General features: G+C 36.8%; 1 protein-coding gene across 2 annotated transcripts in view; it reads left to right on the plus strand.

Annotated features, from left to right (window-relative positions):
* The window catches only part of LOC306854581 (roundabout homolog 1-like), a 285,946-nt gene that overhangs the window by 122,427 nt on the left and 146,784 nt on the right, over nt 1-16,735 (plus strand). For both annotated transcript variants that reach the window (XM_079392718.1, XM_079392717.1), the window contains one exon: nt 15,198-15,524. In XM_079392718.1, the coding sequence (XP_079248844.1) occupies nt 15,198-15,524 (327 nt within the window). The remainder of the gene's footprint in view (nt 1-15,197; nt 15,525-16,735) is intronic.

The raw sequence follows: 16,735 nt of genomic DNA on the forward strand, positions 1-16,735 counted from the left end.
ATTTACAGAAGTGGATCGTTTTAACCTGCCTGAATTGAATCATTGATGTGACCAAGTCAGAGTTTTAGGTCAATTCGTTGAAGCAAACAGTCTGAACTGATTTGAATAATTGAATTTGAGTTTTAAATAGATTCATTGAACTGTTTTAACTGATTTGAATCATTGAAGCAAATAAATAGTTTTGAATCAAATTCTTTGAAGTGGACAGTTTGAACCTGTTCAAATGAACTATTCAAATTTAAATAAATCAGATTTATTTGCAATTTATAGAATCGTTTGCAATTTATTCATTGAAGAAAACAGTTTAAACTAAATTGAATCATTGTGTGAATCACTGAAGCAAACAAATTGAATTTGGAATCAATTAATTGAAGCAGGCAGTTCGAACTGATTCACAAAAAAGAATCCAGCTTAGCAAATTTAAAGCCATTTCTTCTGCTCATATTTAAATCATTGCTAGAAGAAATTTGTCCTGAACATTCTTCTTTTTTTCATATTAAAAATGAAATGTAATAAAGTCGCCAGCTTCAAGTTAGTTGGATTGGGAGGTGAAACTGTGAGATGCACTTGCTCCATCCTGCTGAGTTGATGGGAATTTGGCCTGCGCTTTTTGGCATGGGTTTGTGAAGTCTATTTAAACGACTAGAACATCCTCTGTTGGGAAATGAATGTTTCACGTTCTTAATTTATTCTTATGTGTGGTTCTCCTGCTAGTGGGAGTTGTCTTGATATACAGCGGAGACATTGGTCAAAGTCACTTGGCTTTGCCTTAATGGGGAAAAACAAAAACAAGATGTAATAGGCAGAGCGCTTCCCCAGTGTGACTCTAAATCTCTTCACCACACACACACACACACTGGATCTTCAGCATGCGTGCTGTCCCGAGTTTAATTGCAGAGACCGTTGTTTTGCATGCGCCTAGTGGAGATACTGTTGTACAGGCATCACAGCCATCCCCTGAGAATGAAAGCGTTTTCACACACTGAGAGGTCTCTTAAATATACACATGAGGGGCTGATTTAAGTCAGCAGCAGTGAGGAAGAGTGACACTCTGTGTGACATGAGCAACTCGGAATATTCCATCCACTGCTGTATCCAAACAGATGCGGTTGCCCTCATCCACTAACAAGCGGCTGTGAATTTTCTGAGGGTTAGGACATGAGGACGACAGGTGAATTATTTATATGTGAGGAATAAGATGCCGTCATACGTCTCGTTTTCTGATTTGTCATTCAGAAGAAGCCAGTTTATGTCAGAGATTTTGTATCGCCTGAGAGTGCCATAATCCCACATATTTTTTTTAGCCACAAATAAAACTAGTTTGACGAAAATATCTCTCATCAATTTGCGGATGTTTGATTTCATTCTATTTGTGCAGTATATAGTATGTATAAAGTGCATAGCATGCAAATTTTTCACGCATAAACCATACATATAGGTAATTATATGGATGATCTATAATTTTAACTTTAATGTAAGTTGTGATTTTTCAACACATTTTTGACTCAAAATTTGATCAGAATGCAAGATGTTTTTATATAAGATTGGAGTGAAATTTGGAAAATCTATTTTATTGCAGATATGATAACTGGATGTCACCATGCACACTAAGAGGTCATGTGACAAAGAGGTAGCTGTTTGAAATGTTTTGTTACTTTCATGGGTAAACCACTCACATTTTCTTAAAAAAAAGTGAAAAAAAGAGAGTAGATTGTATATGGTTAATATTACAAATAAAGGTTGAAAAATTAAATTTTTCTTATTACGAAAACATTTTAAACGTACTATTTATTTGCATAATATGTGCTGTTTCAATGCTATTTGTTTTATAGAAACATGTGTTGCGTGTTTCAGAGTAAAGTTCACTGTGTTCTTTTAAATGTGAGCAGCACATGACTGGTGTTTATTAAATAATATTTACTATTTTATATATATATATATATATATATATATATATATATATATATATATATATTTTTTTTTTTTTTTTTTTTTTTTTTTTTATTCCAGTCATATTAATGGAATTTTTATCACAAAATTTTGGGCCAAATTGTCTTTTTTTTTTTTTTTAATCAGAAAAATCTTTTTAGAAAATATTGTAGAGAGTTTAGTGCGCAGTACAGAGCTGTTATCCTCAGGTCTCAATCAGCAGCAGTGATATTCAGAATGACTTAAGTGTGTCACACATCACTAGCACACTGTCACTGTACACATCCAGCGCCTTTTTCTCTCAGGAAAGCCTCAGCCGTTCTCCATCTGTTTTGGGGTGTCTGTTGAGATTGACTGGAGCCAGAGGCAGAAAGACTGCTCTTATTGTTTCAGCCCTCCAGACTGGGGGGCCCCTGGGCAGGATGGGCCGCAGTCTCCCAGAGGACCCCTGCTTCTCTCTCCGGGCTGCCCCTGACCCCCACAGCCAGAGGAGACCTCGCGGATATGTTTCACAGCTGACAGAGGCCTTCCTCTCCAGGCTCGTCTTTGTTTCTGAAATCCTCCGCCGGCCCCAGATGGGACTCGGAAGGATGGATGTTTCGGGTGAGGCCGTGATGCGAATTCTGAGTTTGAAATATGAGGCTTGGCGTCTGCGTTCTGAAGAGCTTCAACAGTGCTTTCTCGAGTAACGTCAAATGACAGAGAGTGGCAGTTTACTTTTCTGAGCCCTCTGATCTTAAGTCTGGTATATACAGTGTAGTTTTTTCTGTCCTTTATGATCGTAAACTGTCAGATTGTACTTTATGAAGCTGTCAGACTGAACGAAAGAATTTTAGGACTTTGACTAAGCATTTAACTGGTTTTGTCACTTTCTGAGCTCATTGATATGGCGAATGCCATCTCACTTCAACCCTAGCAAGCCCACGCATCAATGCTGGCAATGTTTCGAATGCAATAGAAAACGAAAGAATCTGAATATCTAGGCTAACGCTTTATGTTCTAAATTGAGTAGAAAAGCCAATATTAAGGCGAAATTAATTAAATATATACATTGAATGTTTCAGAGTGAAGTGCAGCACTGTGTTTTTTGTTTTTGTTTTACACATGAGCATCTCATGTCTTGGTGTTTTCAGTATCTCAGAGCAACTCGGTTTACAGTAAATGATGTTTTTTTTATACTCATTTGTTTGTTATTATTATTATTAATTAATTTATTTATTTAGTTTTTTAAATTTTACAGTTAACACTTAGGATTTATAAGTGTTTATAATTTGTAATAATTTATAATTTATAACATTTAGGAATAATAATAATAATGTGAAACAAAGTTAATCAATCTAAAAAAATGTATACAATTATTTTAAGTATTTTAACATTTTTTTATCTGAAAAATTAAGATTCTTTTTTGCCCCCACCAAATGCAGCCCTAGCCAGTATTGATTTTTTTATATAAAGGTCTCTTCTGCTACAAGGCTGTGACCTAAACTTTTTCTCTGTCAGAAATGAGCTTCGATTCATTGCAAAAGCCATTAATTATCCATTTGTGTCTAAATCGTACAGTGTGTATTTGGCTTTAATTAGCTGGCATACGACAGACAAGAAATGCCGGTCGAGTTCACCGATCTCTAGCAGATCCACCCTCTGGTTTTTATGACTCTTTGACTCAGTTTTACGACCAGTAAAGGTGTTGCTAAGCTATCTCTGTGAAAAGGCCGAATGCACACCCTGTGCTTATCTTGCCCAATAAATCCCACTAAATGACCTGCTAATCACAGATTAATGGTATTACAAATAGGCCGCGGCCCTCCGTGGTGCGTGTGTCTTATCTGTTCTCAAATACTCCTATCGGAGTTGGGCCAGTGGTGATCGAAAGCGGTTCTGAAGCAGCAGAGCAGTCCTGTGTGGTGACTCTTGCTCTTCTTTGCTTCTGCGCTGTGTTTGCATGTTTGCAGGAAAGGGGAATTTTGAGCTTCATTAAAGCCTTGAAAAGTTGCACATCTATATCTGCACACACTTGGGGCTTGGTTCTTTATCTCCTCAGTCATGATAAGAAAAGATTTTTACTACAGAGCACACACAAATAGACAGAGTAAAGTGTCTGTGTTCGTAACACATCAACAGGAAGTTGGTCGTATCCATCAGGATTTGATTGCATTTGTGGATATATATATAGAGAAGTGTGTTATGCTCACCAAGGCTAGATTAACTTGATTAAAAATACAGTAATATTTTAAAATATTGTAAATATATTTACAAATATTTTTAGAATGCAATTTATTCCATAATTTATTCCTGAAAATAATTTGTTACTCCCCTGACTTTTAAGTATACTCTAGGGTTGGGCGATGTCTACAAAATCAGCATCAGACGATGTCTACAGTGAAACCTCGCGATGGACGATGACATTTTTAGCTGAGGGGTGTGCCCGAAGCGTGAATCCGTATTCAGAAAGGCACGGAAAACAAAAAATGATTGCTAACGGTTGCCTGTTACATTACAGCACTTAAAATTTGACTTACCACATAAGCAGAGTAAGGAGAGATGACCGAGGATGATGGTGAATGATTTGCAGATCCTGAGCACCACTGACAAACATCTAATCTTGTAAAATGTGTGGTAATAACTGCCGCTCCATAGTATAAACAGAGTACATGCGATCGCAAATCTCGAAAGTGAAAGTCAAAACTAAAAAACGATCGTGCATTCAAAAGCAGTTTCAATGCCAGATATAATAGCGGCTCCCTGATGCCCGCAATTTATATACAGTATAATTACCTAACAATATAACTGCGAGAGAAAGTATTGACATTTATTATGACATTATGTGTTTTCCTCCCATCTTGTATTTATTCCCTTTAGGGGTTTCATATAGGCTACACGTCATTTTATTTCCAAACACAGTATTGGGATGCGGCGGATTGCGGGGGGAATTGGGGGGGATCACGATGTCTGCTCTAGCAGCCATCGGCGATGGACGATGGCATCGTCTATCGGCCCAACCCTAGTATACTCAACTAAAATTTTTTTGTCAACTTTAAATTTGAAGTTGTACTAAGTGACAACTGAAATGTTTTAATTGACTAAACAAAAAAACTTTAAAGTGGGCATGAAACGGAAGTTGCGATTGTCTTTTATTCTCTATTGTGACGTATATCCGAATGAAACTGCATCTGAAATGAGAGGGCGGGACTTGATTTCGTCCTTCGAGAATTTGTTGGAAGTTGGGGCGCAAAATGGAGGCAGATCTGAAATGCCAGTTTGCAGTTAGTGGTGGGGGATTTCTCGCCACTGGATTCACCGCCGACACCCAAGCATGAATAAATGATTTATTTATTAGGGATAATGACCACGATCAACAGCACAAAACATGCCTAAACAGCACACGAGAGAGAGAGAGACTACCTGAATGACTGAGCGTGTCCTCCATCAGGTTAAGTCATAGTCATGAAACAAATTAGTTTGCGATGTACTAAGAGTAATGTTGTCGTAATATCCTAATATCTTTTCAGTGTTTAAGGGTAACGGACTCCCTGACTGGTGTCAGTGCTATAAAGTGAAGGGTCAGCTTCAGCTTTCCCCCTGTCGTTTATCCCAGCGTTTACCCCTTACGTCACTAGCTCCGCCCCTTGCGCCATTACTCGTGACCGGAAGAGTAGAGGAGTCGTTTTGAGGGCGAGGGGAGGTTAATATTTTTGATTAAAGATTACGAGGGCACATGAATTAAAAAAAATAATGAAGTGCACGGATAAATTATTTATAATAAACACTACAGTATTCCATAAAAAAATAAGAAAAGTCCATTTTTATTTCATGCTGACTTTAAGGCCGCTGCCTTAAAATTTACTGTAACAAATTATTTTCAGTTGAAACAATTTTTTTTACAGTGTATAGTAACAAAGACACTATCAATGTTTTAATTAAAATTTTGAAACTTTTTTGAAACTTTTTTTCAATTTGAGTAATTTTGTTGTTTTTTAATGTTTTAATTCATGTCTATAGAAAAAAATGTTGTATGATTAATAATTTTTTTTTTGTTTTTATATGTTTATATAATTTATATTAATTTGTATTTCAGTTTTACTTTTAATTATTGTAGTACATTGTTAAACTTAATTAGAATAAGAAATGCTGCTTTGGCAGCTAAAAATATTTTGTATATTTTATTTCAGTTATTATTTATTTTATTTAAAGTAATGGGGATGGCTTTTTTAGTTTTCATTTTAGTTAACTATTATAACTCTGTAAATTATGATTTGTTTTGTTTAACTTGCAATGATAAATCTAAATCTAAAGACAAAATACATTTATTATAGGGTATATATCAACACCATATAACTTGTTCTTATTTTTTGTTTGTTTCTTTCTTTTCAAAGTAATTCAGTCTCTTTTGCTTTCTGTTTCTTTCTTGTTTGATCTGTTTCTCCGTGTCCATTGTCTCTCACACACACTGTACTAACACTGCATGACCTTGGCGTCCTCAGTCGATCAGTGTCTGGCCGTAACTCTCTTTCAGTGCCAGGAGCTCGTCTCCTCATTGATGAGGACTCACTGAGAACAGCTCATTTCCATCTGAAGTTAATGCAGCCACTGAAGCTGAACTTATTAAAACTGTGCCGTGTGACACTTCTCTCTCTCTCTCTCTCTCTCTCTCTCTCTCTCTCTCTCTCATCCCTTCCCCTCCTCCCCTCTGTGTGGAACTAAATGAAGTGAACTGCACTGTAGGTTGTAATGTAATTGCACTGTGCATGAATATAGCTGTGAGCTGTGTAGGCTAACATGGCTGAGAGGTGTGTGGAGTTTTTTAATTGCAAAGGAAGACTAGAGTGAAAGCACCCTGCTGATACGCTCTCTGTTCCTCCCAGGCAACTTAACAAACGCACACACACACCTTATTGAAGAAGATCCCAGATATAATCATTATAGATCAACCCAAAATTATTTTTTCCCACCTTCAGGCAGCAGTGCGAGTTACTGAAGACGATAATCTTTTTTTTTTTTTTTTTTTTTTTTTAAATAGCAATATCTTAATAAAGTCCAAAATGAAAAATTAATGTAGTGATAATTTTCAGAATGAAGTCATATTTAAGAAGAAATTTAATAATATTGTGAGAGAAAAACTGGTACAAAGAAACATTTGTAAAAATGTTTTGCACCAACAATGTATTTCGTACGTTTTTCAATATAAGACATTATTTATGCACGTAAATAATTGTGCATACATACACTGGCACCAAAAGTTTGAAATAATTGTGGCCGGTGCTGGCAAAATGAGTCGGAATGTGCAAATGTTCAAAAATGAGTTCTTTTTATTTTCATTAAAATACCTTCAAAATGATATACGACTTGTTGGAATCGGATAAAAAATGAGCTACAGCCGTTTGAAGGCAATAGAAGCAGTAGAGTTAAAGATTCCAAAGCAGAATCACCAAGCAACGTTGCATATTTTCCTCCAATTCTTTTCTTAATAATAATTACTATATTATGAATCACAATATAGCTATTTTTATTTTATGTTTGTTATTAAAAACAAGAACAAAGATGCAAATAAACAGTATTTAATCAAGAGCAGCGAGTGATAACGTACTTTATGAAGGAGATCGGGCGCTCGCGGAAAGGTGCGTTTCATGCACTTATGCTTTGCAAATGTCAGTCAGCACGATCGTCATCAGCATGGGTTTGAAAATCATATTTCACTGGTTTGGACTTGTCATTGAGAATTCGATATGAATATTAACAAAGCTGGAATGCTGCGCTTTGCAACAATAGACTTACAACTTGTGGTGAGAAGCAGTAGCTGTCGTACAGAAATGTGCAGAGAAAAAGGTACTCCTCTCAGAAAACGTACAAATAAAGATAATTTTAGATGTTTAATTACTATTTGGAGCTTTGGGATCGCTAGAAGAGGGCTTAATGAACTCATTTTTGTGAAAACCTCAAATTCGACCAAAACTGACATTTTTCACTTTTTTTGCCTGTAGTTCAAAATTAGCCCGTGCGACTTCAGACTCATTTCACCAGAACGGGTCACAATTCAAATTTGATCTTAATTTGATTAACTTAAATTGGAAAATAATATTACAATTTAAAAATGGCTATTTCTGTTTGAATATATATTTAAAATGTAGTTTATTCCTGTGATGCAATGCTGAATTATATATATATATATATATATATATATATATATATAAACATTTTTGCAGTAGGACTGCCTGACAGCATTTTTATGTTTGAATCAAATCAAGCAGAGTAAGGGATTTTCAGGCTTGTGTTGAATCCTCTGTCCGAGGTTTCCTCTCCCCTTAATTACCTCCAATGCAAACCTCCAGTGGCTTCTCTCCACCCAATGAGGAAAATGGAGTGATAGAAGGATAGCGAGACTGATACAGCCTCACATATTGAGTGTACTTCATGTGTATGTATGTAGTATGGTGTGTGTGTGTGTGTGTCAAGTCTGAGAGGAGGAAAAGGATTCTTGCCCTAGGCAGCGATCGATCAGATCTTAGATGCAGAAATCCCAGTGTCCCTCTGCTGAGCCCATGGAGCTGATTAGCTCATCTCATATTCTCAGAGAACAGGAAAGAGCATGGAAAAAAGAGAGGGGGGGGGGGGGGGGGGGGGCTACAGCAGACCAAAAGCAGTGGACAAGCAAAAGGAAGAAAACAGTCAGATGTGGAAATAAACAGATGAAAAGAGTCAGGAGAGCGCTGAGAAAGAAACACTAGAAACACAGCTGCTTTTATTTATTATCCATGAAGAGAGACTGAGTTATACAGTAGATGCTCTTTCTTTTTCTTTTCGTTCTTTTTATTCTTTCTTTGCATTTTTGTCTGGTTCACAGCATGTACATATACTTCAATGTGTAACGTGGTGCCGCCCTCAGCAGTGCCTCTCATTATTGAGCATGATTCCATCGTATAAAAAAAAAATAAAAGAAAGAAGTACGGCTGGTCTGCCGAGAGCGAGAGCAGGGCATCTGCATTTCAAAGTGCAGTGGGAATATTGCATGTAGTGAGGTCTTCTGACTTTGTGAGTGGACTCATGAGCACCTCGGGAGAAGGAGGGTAGTTTTTTTCCTTCTCTCCGACTGGATACTTTTCTAAGCGTATGCAGCCAGCATAGATGAAGTCAGACTGTTTTAATAGGATGGAAGAGCCGAACCTGAACAGGTTAACTTAATATGCGGACGCTTTATCTGAGAGATTACCCTGAGCCATTTTCTTCCTCGTTATTTTTTCTGACTCTATTATAAATCTCCTCTTCTGTCACCATTCTTTAATATTCATCCTTTTTATTATAGGCAAACAAATTGTCTTTTTCAATAGCCATTACTGAAGCTGATATCTAGAGAATGGTAGGTGGCTGATATACTGCCCATATACAGTCATGGCCAAAAATATTGGCACCCTTGGTAAATATGATCAAAGAAGGTTGTGAAAATGATTCTGCATTGTTAATCCTTTTGATCTTTTATTTACAAAATTCAAAAACATCTAACCTTTCATTGGATAATAAGAATTTAAAATGGGGGGAAATATCATTATGAAACAGGGCTTGAAGACGAAAAAAAAAAGTAAATCGGTTCACTCAGAGCAGAATTGATATTTTGATGTTTCCATTCCTGCGTTCCTCTGTATTATTACCGTTCCGAAACCGGTTTGAGTAGAAAAAATAACGGTTAATACCTAATAATATTGTCTTTGCCTATAATAATAATATTAATAATAAAGTACAGTGTTTTCTTTACACAAAAAGAAAAAAAAAAGTACAGAAAGAGATGGTAACTTAACCCACTGCACTTAGTCACAGCCAATACAGCATCATCTTTTCTAGATTTTTAAATTTCTAAATGTAGGCTACTAAACAAAAGAAAAAAATCTATTAATGCTTTAAAGACATTAAAGTATTTTTTTAAGATATTTAAAAATGTTTAGTGCAAATTGTTAAAAAAAACGCTACTTGTATAAAATTGCGTTTTGAGGGGAAAAAAACAAAGCCGCGTCGCATTTTATTAGGCTATTATTCAGAAATGATGTAGGCTAAAATGCATGTAAATCAAAAATGTTTACAAACATTATAAACACAGTTAATAGTTTCCCTCCACAACAAATCCTCTAAACTTAAGGCTGCTATAAAAGGCTATAAAACGTCATTCCAAAAACAAATTAAAGGTAAAACTGATGCCTACCTCTCTCACTCGGCACGAATCCAAATGTTTCCATATTATCGACGTATACTAAAATATTATTTATTGGCTTTTACTTTCATCGACGTAAAACATCATCCTTTACATCGGCAATAACAGCACAGCGAGGCGGTGGTCACGCTGAACAGATTGGACAACGGAGCACTGTAACTTTTTACACGCTTCTTTAACTGTATGTTATTTTGATAATGAACTGGCTGCAATGTCGCAAAAATATGTGTCTTTGTGCGCGTGAGGCGCCAGCGCGATATGGCCATACCAACGCTGGTTGGTTATACAGATGCAAGACATCATTCAAAACTGTCAAGCTATTGCAAAACAAATAAAACTGTAAAAGTTTTGCAACTTTCTGCCGTCTCGTTTTCCTTTCCGAGAACGTTGGAATGCGTCACAATGAACCGTAGGCCTAACTCAGCATTTATTTTTTTCTTTTGTTTTGTTAAAATCTGTCAATGATTTACGTGAAATATATTTAGTGTATAGTATGCATACACTAAATATGCACATCTCGTCAGTAAAGCCGAGATTAGCGCTAAATCTCCATCACCTGTTTTCAAATGGAGCGGCATTTAATACATGGAGCCGTAGTTCACTGACAAGCTACGCAATATCACTTTCATTATCGATGATATATCGCCTTCGATAATGAACGCGATATTGCGTATATACTAGAGCTGCACGATTAATCGTTAAAAGATCACGATCTCGATTCAAATACCCACACGATCTAATTTCTAAATGACAACGATTCGCCCGTGTCTATTAAAACTTTGAAAAATTCGTGCTGCTGCTGATCCAGAGAGCAGACAGTTAACGTCTTTAGGTAAGAAAAAGTTTCACAAACAGTCTAATACACAGTATTATTTCTGTCTTACAGTCATTCATAGAAATACTGCGATAAAAGTTTATAGTTCGGCTACAAACATTGATGTCTATGGTAGCGATCAAAATAGAGCCACTCATCTTTTGAAAGTAAGTGAAGCTTCAAATAACGTTTGTGTCGATTGCATCGTTTCGCCACTAGGTGATGACAAGTGACTGTTAAAAAAAATATATTTGTCATTGAATCATTCATTCGAGATTCGTTCAAAAATACTGATTCATCCATTATTGAAACAAGTGAGGTATGAGTGAGTCATTGAATCATTAATACAAACCAGTTTTTCATCATTTTAATACTAAAAATTGGTGTATTAAATACACTATATTTTAAATACATATACCCCCGGTTTCACAGACAAGGCTTAAGCCTAGTCCTAGACTAAAATGTAAGTCTGAGCTGTTTCGAACTTGCACTGACCGATCTTAAAATATATCAGTGCCTTTGTTTTGTCTCAAGATACACACCAGTAATGTTTTTTTTCTAAGAATGTTTATAAAAATTGCTTAAATGTCTTAATTGAACTATGATCTAATCCTGGCTTAGTCTAAGCCATATCTGTGAAACCGGGCCACACTGTATTATATATTAAAATGTTTAATAATTTATTTAAATTAAACACTTTTAAATAGACCGCAGCAATTATTATTTTGTCACACATTATTTTGTTTAGTTCAGAATCGTGATCTCTGTTTGAGACCAAAAAAAATGTGATTCTCAATTTTTCCAGAATCGTGCAGCTCTAGTATATACTGATAATATAAAGTGCCAAATATTGAATTGTTTTATTTTTGTAAATTTCTGTTTGGTCATTATTTTATTTATTTTAAATTTTTAACAATTTTTAATTTTTTTAAAGGTATACACTATATATAGTGTGCATTAAAAAAACACATGCGTTTTGCAAAAGAAAATTTTTTTCAGTCATGTTTAAACCATGAACTATCTATATATATATGTAAAGACTTATAAATTCTGTGGATTTAGACTAATGATAATAATAGTACTTTTGTTTAGACAATATCAGGTCATTTCTGTTAATAAACAATACTTCCACATGGCTGTTAGCAGACAGTAGCCATTATGCATTCGCTCTGTGTTGTTTGCAGAAAAGTACTGGTTGTATGTCGTCCTGCGGGCCTGCAGGGTGTTCGTATGTGTCAGAAAGCACAGCTCATTATCTTCCCATTACATATTTACACGTACTGTAAACACGAGAGCCAACCGCTCTTCTCCGTAACATGCAAATCAATGAATGCATTACCTCGCGCAAACTCTCGCTGATGTTAGGGATGATTTAATGCTCATAGACACTGTCTTATGGAGCTCTCCTTCCGAAAAAGGGCCGGAGGGAGGGATAGTTGGATGTATGGGACGGGGGATGGGATGAAAAGAGAGTGAAAAGCCGGTGGGTTGGTGGTTGGATGAATGAATTTTGACCCTTTACTGCCAATTAATCCTAGCTCTTTTTAATTGGAGCTGAATGGACTCCAAAGGGCAGTGTTGAGATGCACACACACTATATTGTAGCCGTTAGGCATTAAAGATGCAAGCCTCATTTGCATATAAACCAGGTCTTACGGGTGCAGTTCACTGGTCTCTGAACACAAGCAAACGACTTAAGCCCAGAAAGGCAGATTGGCTGTCTCCAATTTTAGCTACTTTTGTATTTCCCTATGCAGTGACTGTGCTTCCTTTACACTCCCAGCCTTCAAGCGCGCACACACACACACACACACACACACATACATAAACCCAGACATCCACAGAGCTGTCTGATGTGTGTCTCTCTGTAATGCCTCTTATCTCCCTTTTCCTCCAAACACCCCCTCATCCCTAACTTTACAGCCCTCTCATTTCACGTCTTTGATCAGGGAAGTGGCGCACCACTGAAATGACAGTGGCTTGGTTTAAGCACAGGTCTGCCGCAGTCCAAAGAACAGAGAGATTTCAGTAATGAAGGGCTTGGTTCCCTCCCAGAGCTTTTGTGTTAGTCAAAGCCACACCAATCTGTTCGTAGGAAGTTACCAACACCTGCTTCAGGAATTATAAGAAATTTCAAGGAATGGTTCATTTATTCAACCTTATGTTCTATTTACTCCAAACCATTGTGTATTTCTTTCTTTTTTGAAAGGTGTTTGTGATGCTCTTTTCCATACAGCAAATGGAAGCCAATGGTGACCAACTTTTCAACATTTAAAAGAAGCTTAAATGAAGAAAATCTGCACATATACAAATTTTGCTGTAGATTTGATGTAGATTTGCTGTAGATAAAATTTGCTGTAGAAAGCATTTTCACTAAGAAATTGCTAGTAAATTTCATGATGTATTAGCACATACAAAGCAATAATACAGTTACCAAAGAGTCATATTATGTGCTGCTTTTTGGAGTTCAACAAGCTCTGGTCACCATTCACTTCCATTGTATGGAAAACATTTTTCTCCTCAGAAGAAAGAAAAACATACAGGTGAGAGTGACCGAAAATTCATTTTGGGGTCAGCTATTCCTTTAAAGTCCATGTAAAGTGATATTAAAATATGTGTTCTGAGTTTGTCACACAACAGAAAAATGTGTTATTAACCACCCAGCCAAATTTGAATGATAAAAAAACCCACCAAGTAACTAAAATAAGTTATCAAAATCTTTGAAAAATAAGCAGGACTCTCTGCTCTCAAATGCTGGGGGCGTGTCCGCTGTCGGCTGAAACCACGCCCACTCACGGGAAAGCGGCCATCTCTCTCAACCGTCAAATACCGCTACAACATGAATGGATGCTACTGATACTATCTCTAGTAGCTCAATTGGATTTATACAGCCATACTTGTTTGAGCGTGCAAGTTCGTTATGTAATTGTAGTCGTGTTTTAGCGCTGCAGTGAGTTGAAATCTTCTCGTCGTCAAGGCGAGCGCGGCTCATGATTGCTTAACAACGGCAAACACCATGAGAGCGAAAGCTCCGGTGCGCTTTGAGAGAAGAGAAAGCGGTACAGCTCGCGTTTCTAGATGTGAATTGTGAACGCTCCATGTTTTTAAATTGTATGTATTCTGCCACATATTGATGTCTCTGAGCTAAGAACCAGGTATCCATTCACCCTAGAACCGTCCCTGCCTAGAATCTGTATATCTAACATCAGACATTCAAAAAGACAAACTTTTCCTCTTGACCTCTCAACGTAGTTATTATAGTGTTAGGGGCGGAGCCACGCTCGGTGGCTCCATTGTGTCATCAAGCCACCGTTTTAGACCTCGCCCAAAAAATCCTGAACTGGTGAAAAACTGTTTAACGGTTTAACTCCACAATTCAGTACTACATAGTTCAGAGTCTTTGTAATGTGTTTCAGCAATACATTTCTATCATTTGTGATGTTTAGAAACAATTCTCAGAATTCTCTTTACACAGACTTTAAAAAACTGTATGTTGTAATGCATCCCCATGACATCATGCACTGAGTTCAGCCGGTGTCTCCTGTAGCCAAAGTCATCACGTTCAGGCATGAAAATATCGGGATGCATCCATCTGGATCTAGTCAGCGGCGCATTTTATTTGTATTGAATTTGCATTAGGAGACAAAACAGAATCTCATCTGACCTTAAGCTCACTGGAAAATTGATCGTCATTAATATTGCTTGAATATTGATCGTGCTCATACATCAGAGCAGCATAATTGAGCGAGCGTTTGAAACTTGAGGAAGCTGTCTATCCATTCAATTCCTGAATCGTGTTTTAAAATTTATACCACAGTGTGAATTATTGATTATGATTGGCCTATCTATCTATCTATCTATCTATCTATCTATCTATCTATCTATCTATCTATCTATCTATCTATCTATCTATCTATCTATCTATCTATCTATCTATCTATCTATCTAATCTTTTATATACTATATATATAATTTTGCAATAAGTTTGCATGTTTAATATTGGATTTAAAGTAAAACAAATTTAGTTTATTTTTTTTAGATAGAAATATGCTTTATATATATATATATATATATACAATACAGAAATATATATAATAAATAAAAGCCATTTTTCATTATAATGTTTAATATTGCATTATAAGATTTTATATTAAGTATATTTCCATTTTCTTAATATATGTATTTTTTTCTAAATAAAATTATATTAGGATAAACTTATGTTGAAAGTTATTTATCAAATATCTCACTTTTTTTTCCCAGGATCCCGTCTGCGGCAAGAAGACTACGCACCCCGCATTGTGGAACACCCCTCTGATCTGATTGTATCCAAGGGCGAGCCAGCCACCCTAAACTGCAAGGCGGAGGGGCGGCCCACCCCTACCGTGGAGTGGTACAAGGATGGAGAGCGTGTGGAAACGGACCGGGACAACCCTCGATCCCACCGCATGCTCCTGCCCAGTGGCTCGCTCTTCTTCCTGCGTATCGTACACGGCCGCCGCAGCAAACCCGACGAAGGCTCCTACGTTTGCGTGGCCCGTAACTACCTGGGAGAAGCGGTTAGCCACAACGCCTCACTGGAAGTAGCTAGTAAGTGCTCGGCTGGTTTCTTATCGCGCTGGGTTCTTGCAGTTTATTGGTGTCTACTTATAGCGTGCGATATTAAGATTTCGGATGTGTTCGGATAAAGTAGGCTTAGCAGTTCAGTTTCGAATGATGCTTATCGTCTTCCAAGAGCGGTTTGAAAGCAGGCCAGTCTTAATTTGGCTTTGTGTTTGTGACTTTCCTTGCCTGGAACTGAATATAAGAGAGCCTTTAGCCTCTCCAGCTGAATAGAAAGCGTTTCCAGTTTCCTCTTGGGTCTCTGGGTCTCAATGGACTCAGTGGGTCGGATAATCTCGCTGGAGATGGGCAGGATGTGACTGTGCCACTGGACCTGCATGGTGATCCTGATGGAGGAAACGGGCCAGGCGGCCTGAAGAGAACAGAATAGGTCTTAGTAGGTGGTCGTGAGCTATAAAAACAATAACTTACAACAGTTCATGATATTTACAGTAGAGATCACAAGATAGCGGTTACCTTTATCTGTTACGCTTTATTTATGTGTGCTGTATCTCTTTGTCTGATTGGCATTTGTAGTTTTTTCTTTTTTCATTTGATTCGAGGAGTTGTGCATCAATGCGGTCGATTTTTATTCTTTTTAAAAAGGATTCACAAAACTGTTTTTGTGTACAGGCTCAAAGCAGATACTTTAAATGGGCTTATTACTTAAAACTTGTGGTTTTCAGCGATTCTCCATGGCCTCCGACGTGATATGCATTACATACCATCTCTCTTTAAGCTTGAAAGGACTGATCTCGGATATCAACCGCTTTTCAAGTATGCCTAGAAGCTGTCATCAACCCTCTTGTTGTAATCTAATCGAGTCAGTGCTGGACCCGGAGGGGGGCGTGTGTGTACCAATGGCATGTCTTACTCACTCTTAAGATCTGCTATTAAAAACTGGCCTTACCCTTATGGAAATGTACTGTAGTTCTTGCCTACATAAAAAAAATCTATTTATTATTAACTATTTGTATATATATTTTTTTACATAAATACAAGTATATATAATATATTAAAAATATATTTGGGCAACAGAGTTAGAGAAATGTTCTCTGAAAAGAAGTTTTGATACCTTGCAAAATTTAGCATCTGAAGTAAAACATTTTCCAGTTAATATCTAGCCTTAAAACATTAAGAAGAAAAGATCTAGTAATTTGAAATAGAAAAATTGTTGTTTAACTTTGTGTTGGATTGTG

The sequence above is a fragment of the Barbus barbus genome (genome assembly GCF_936440315.1).
Source record: "Barbus barbus genome assembly, chromosome: 34".
NCBI lineage: Eukaryota > Metazoa > Chordata > Actinopteri > Cypriniformes > Cyprinidae > Barbus > Barbus barbus.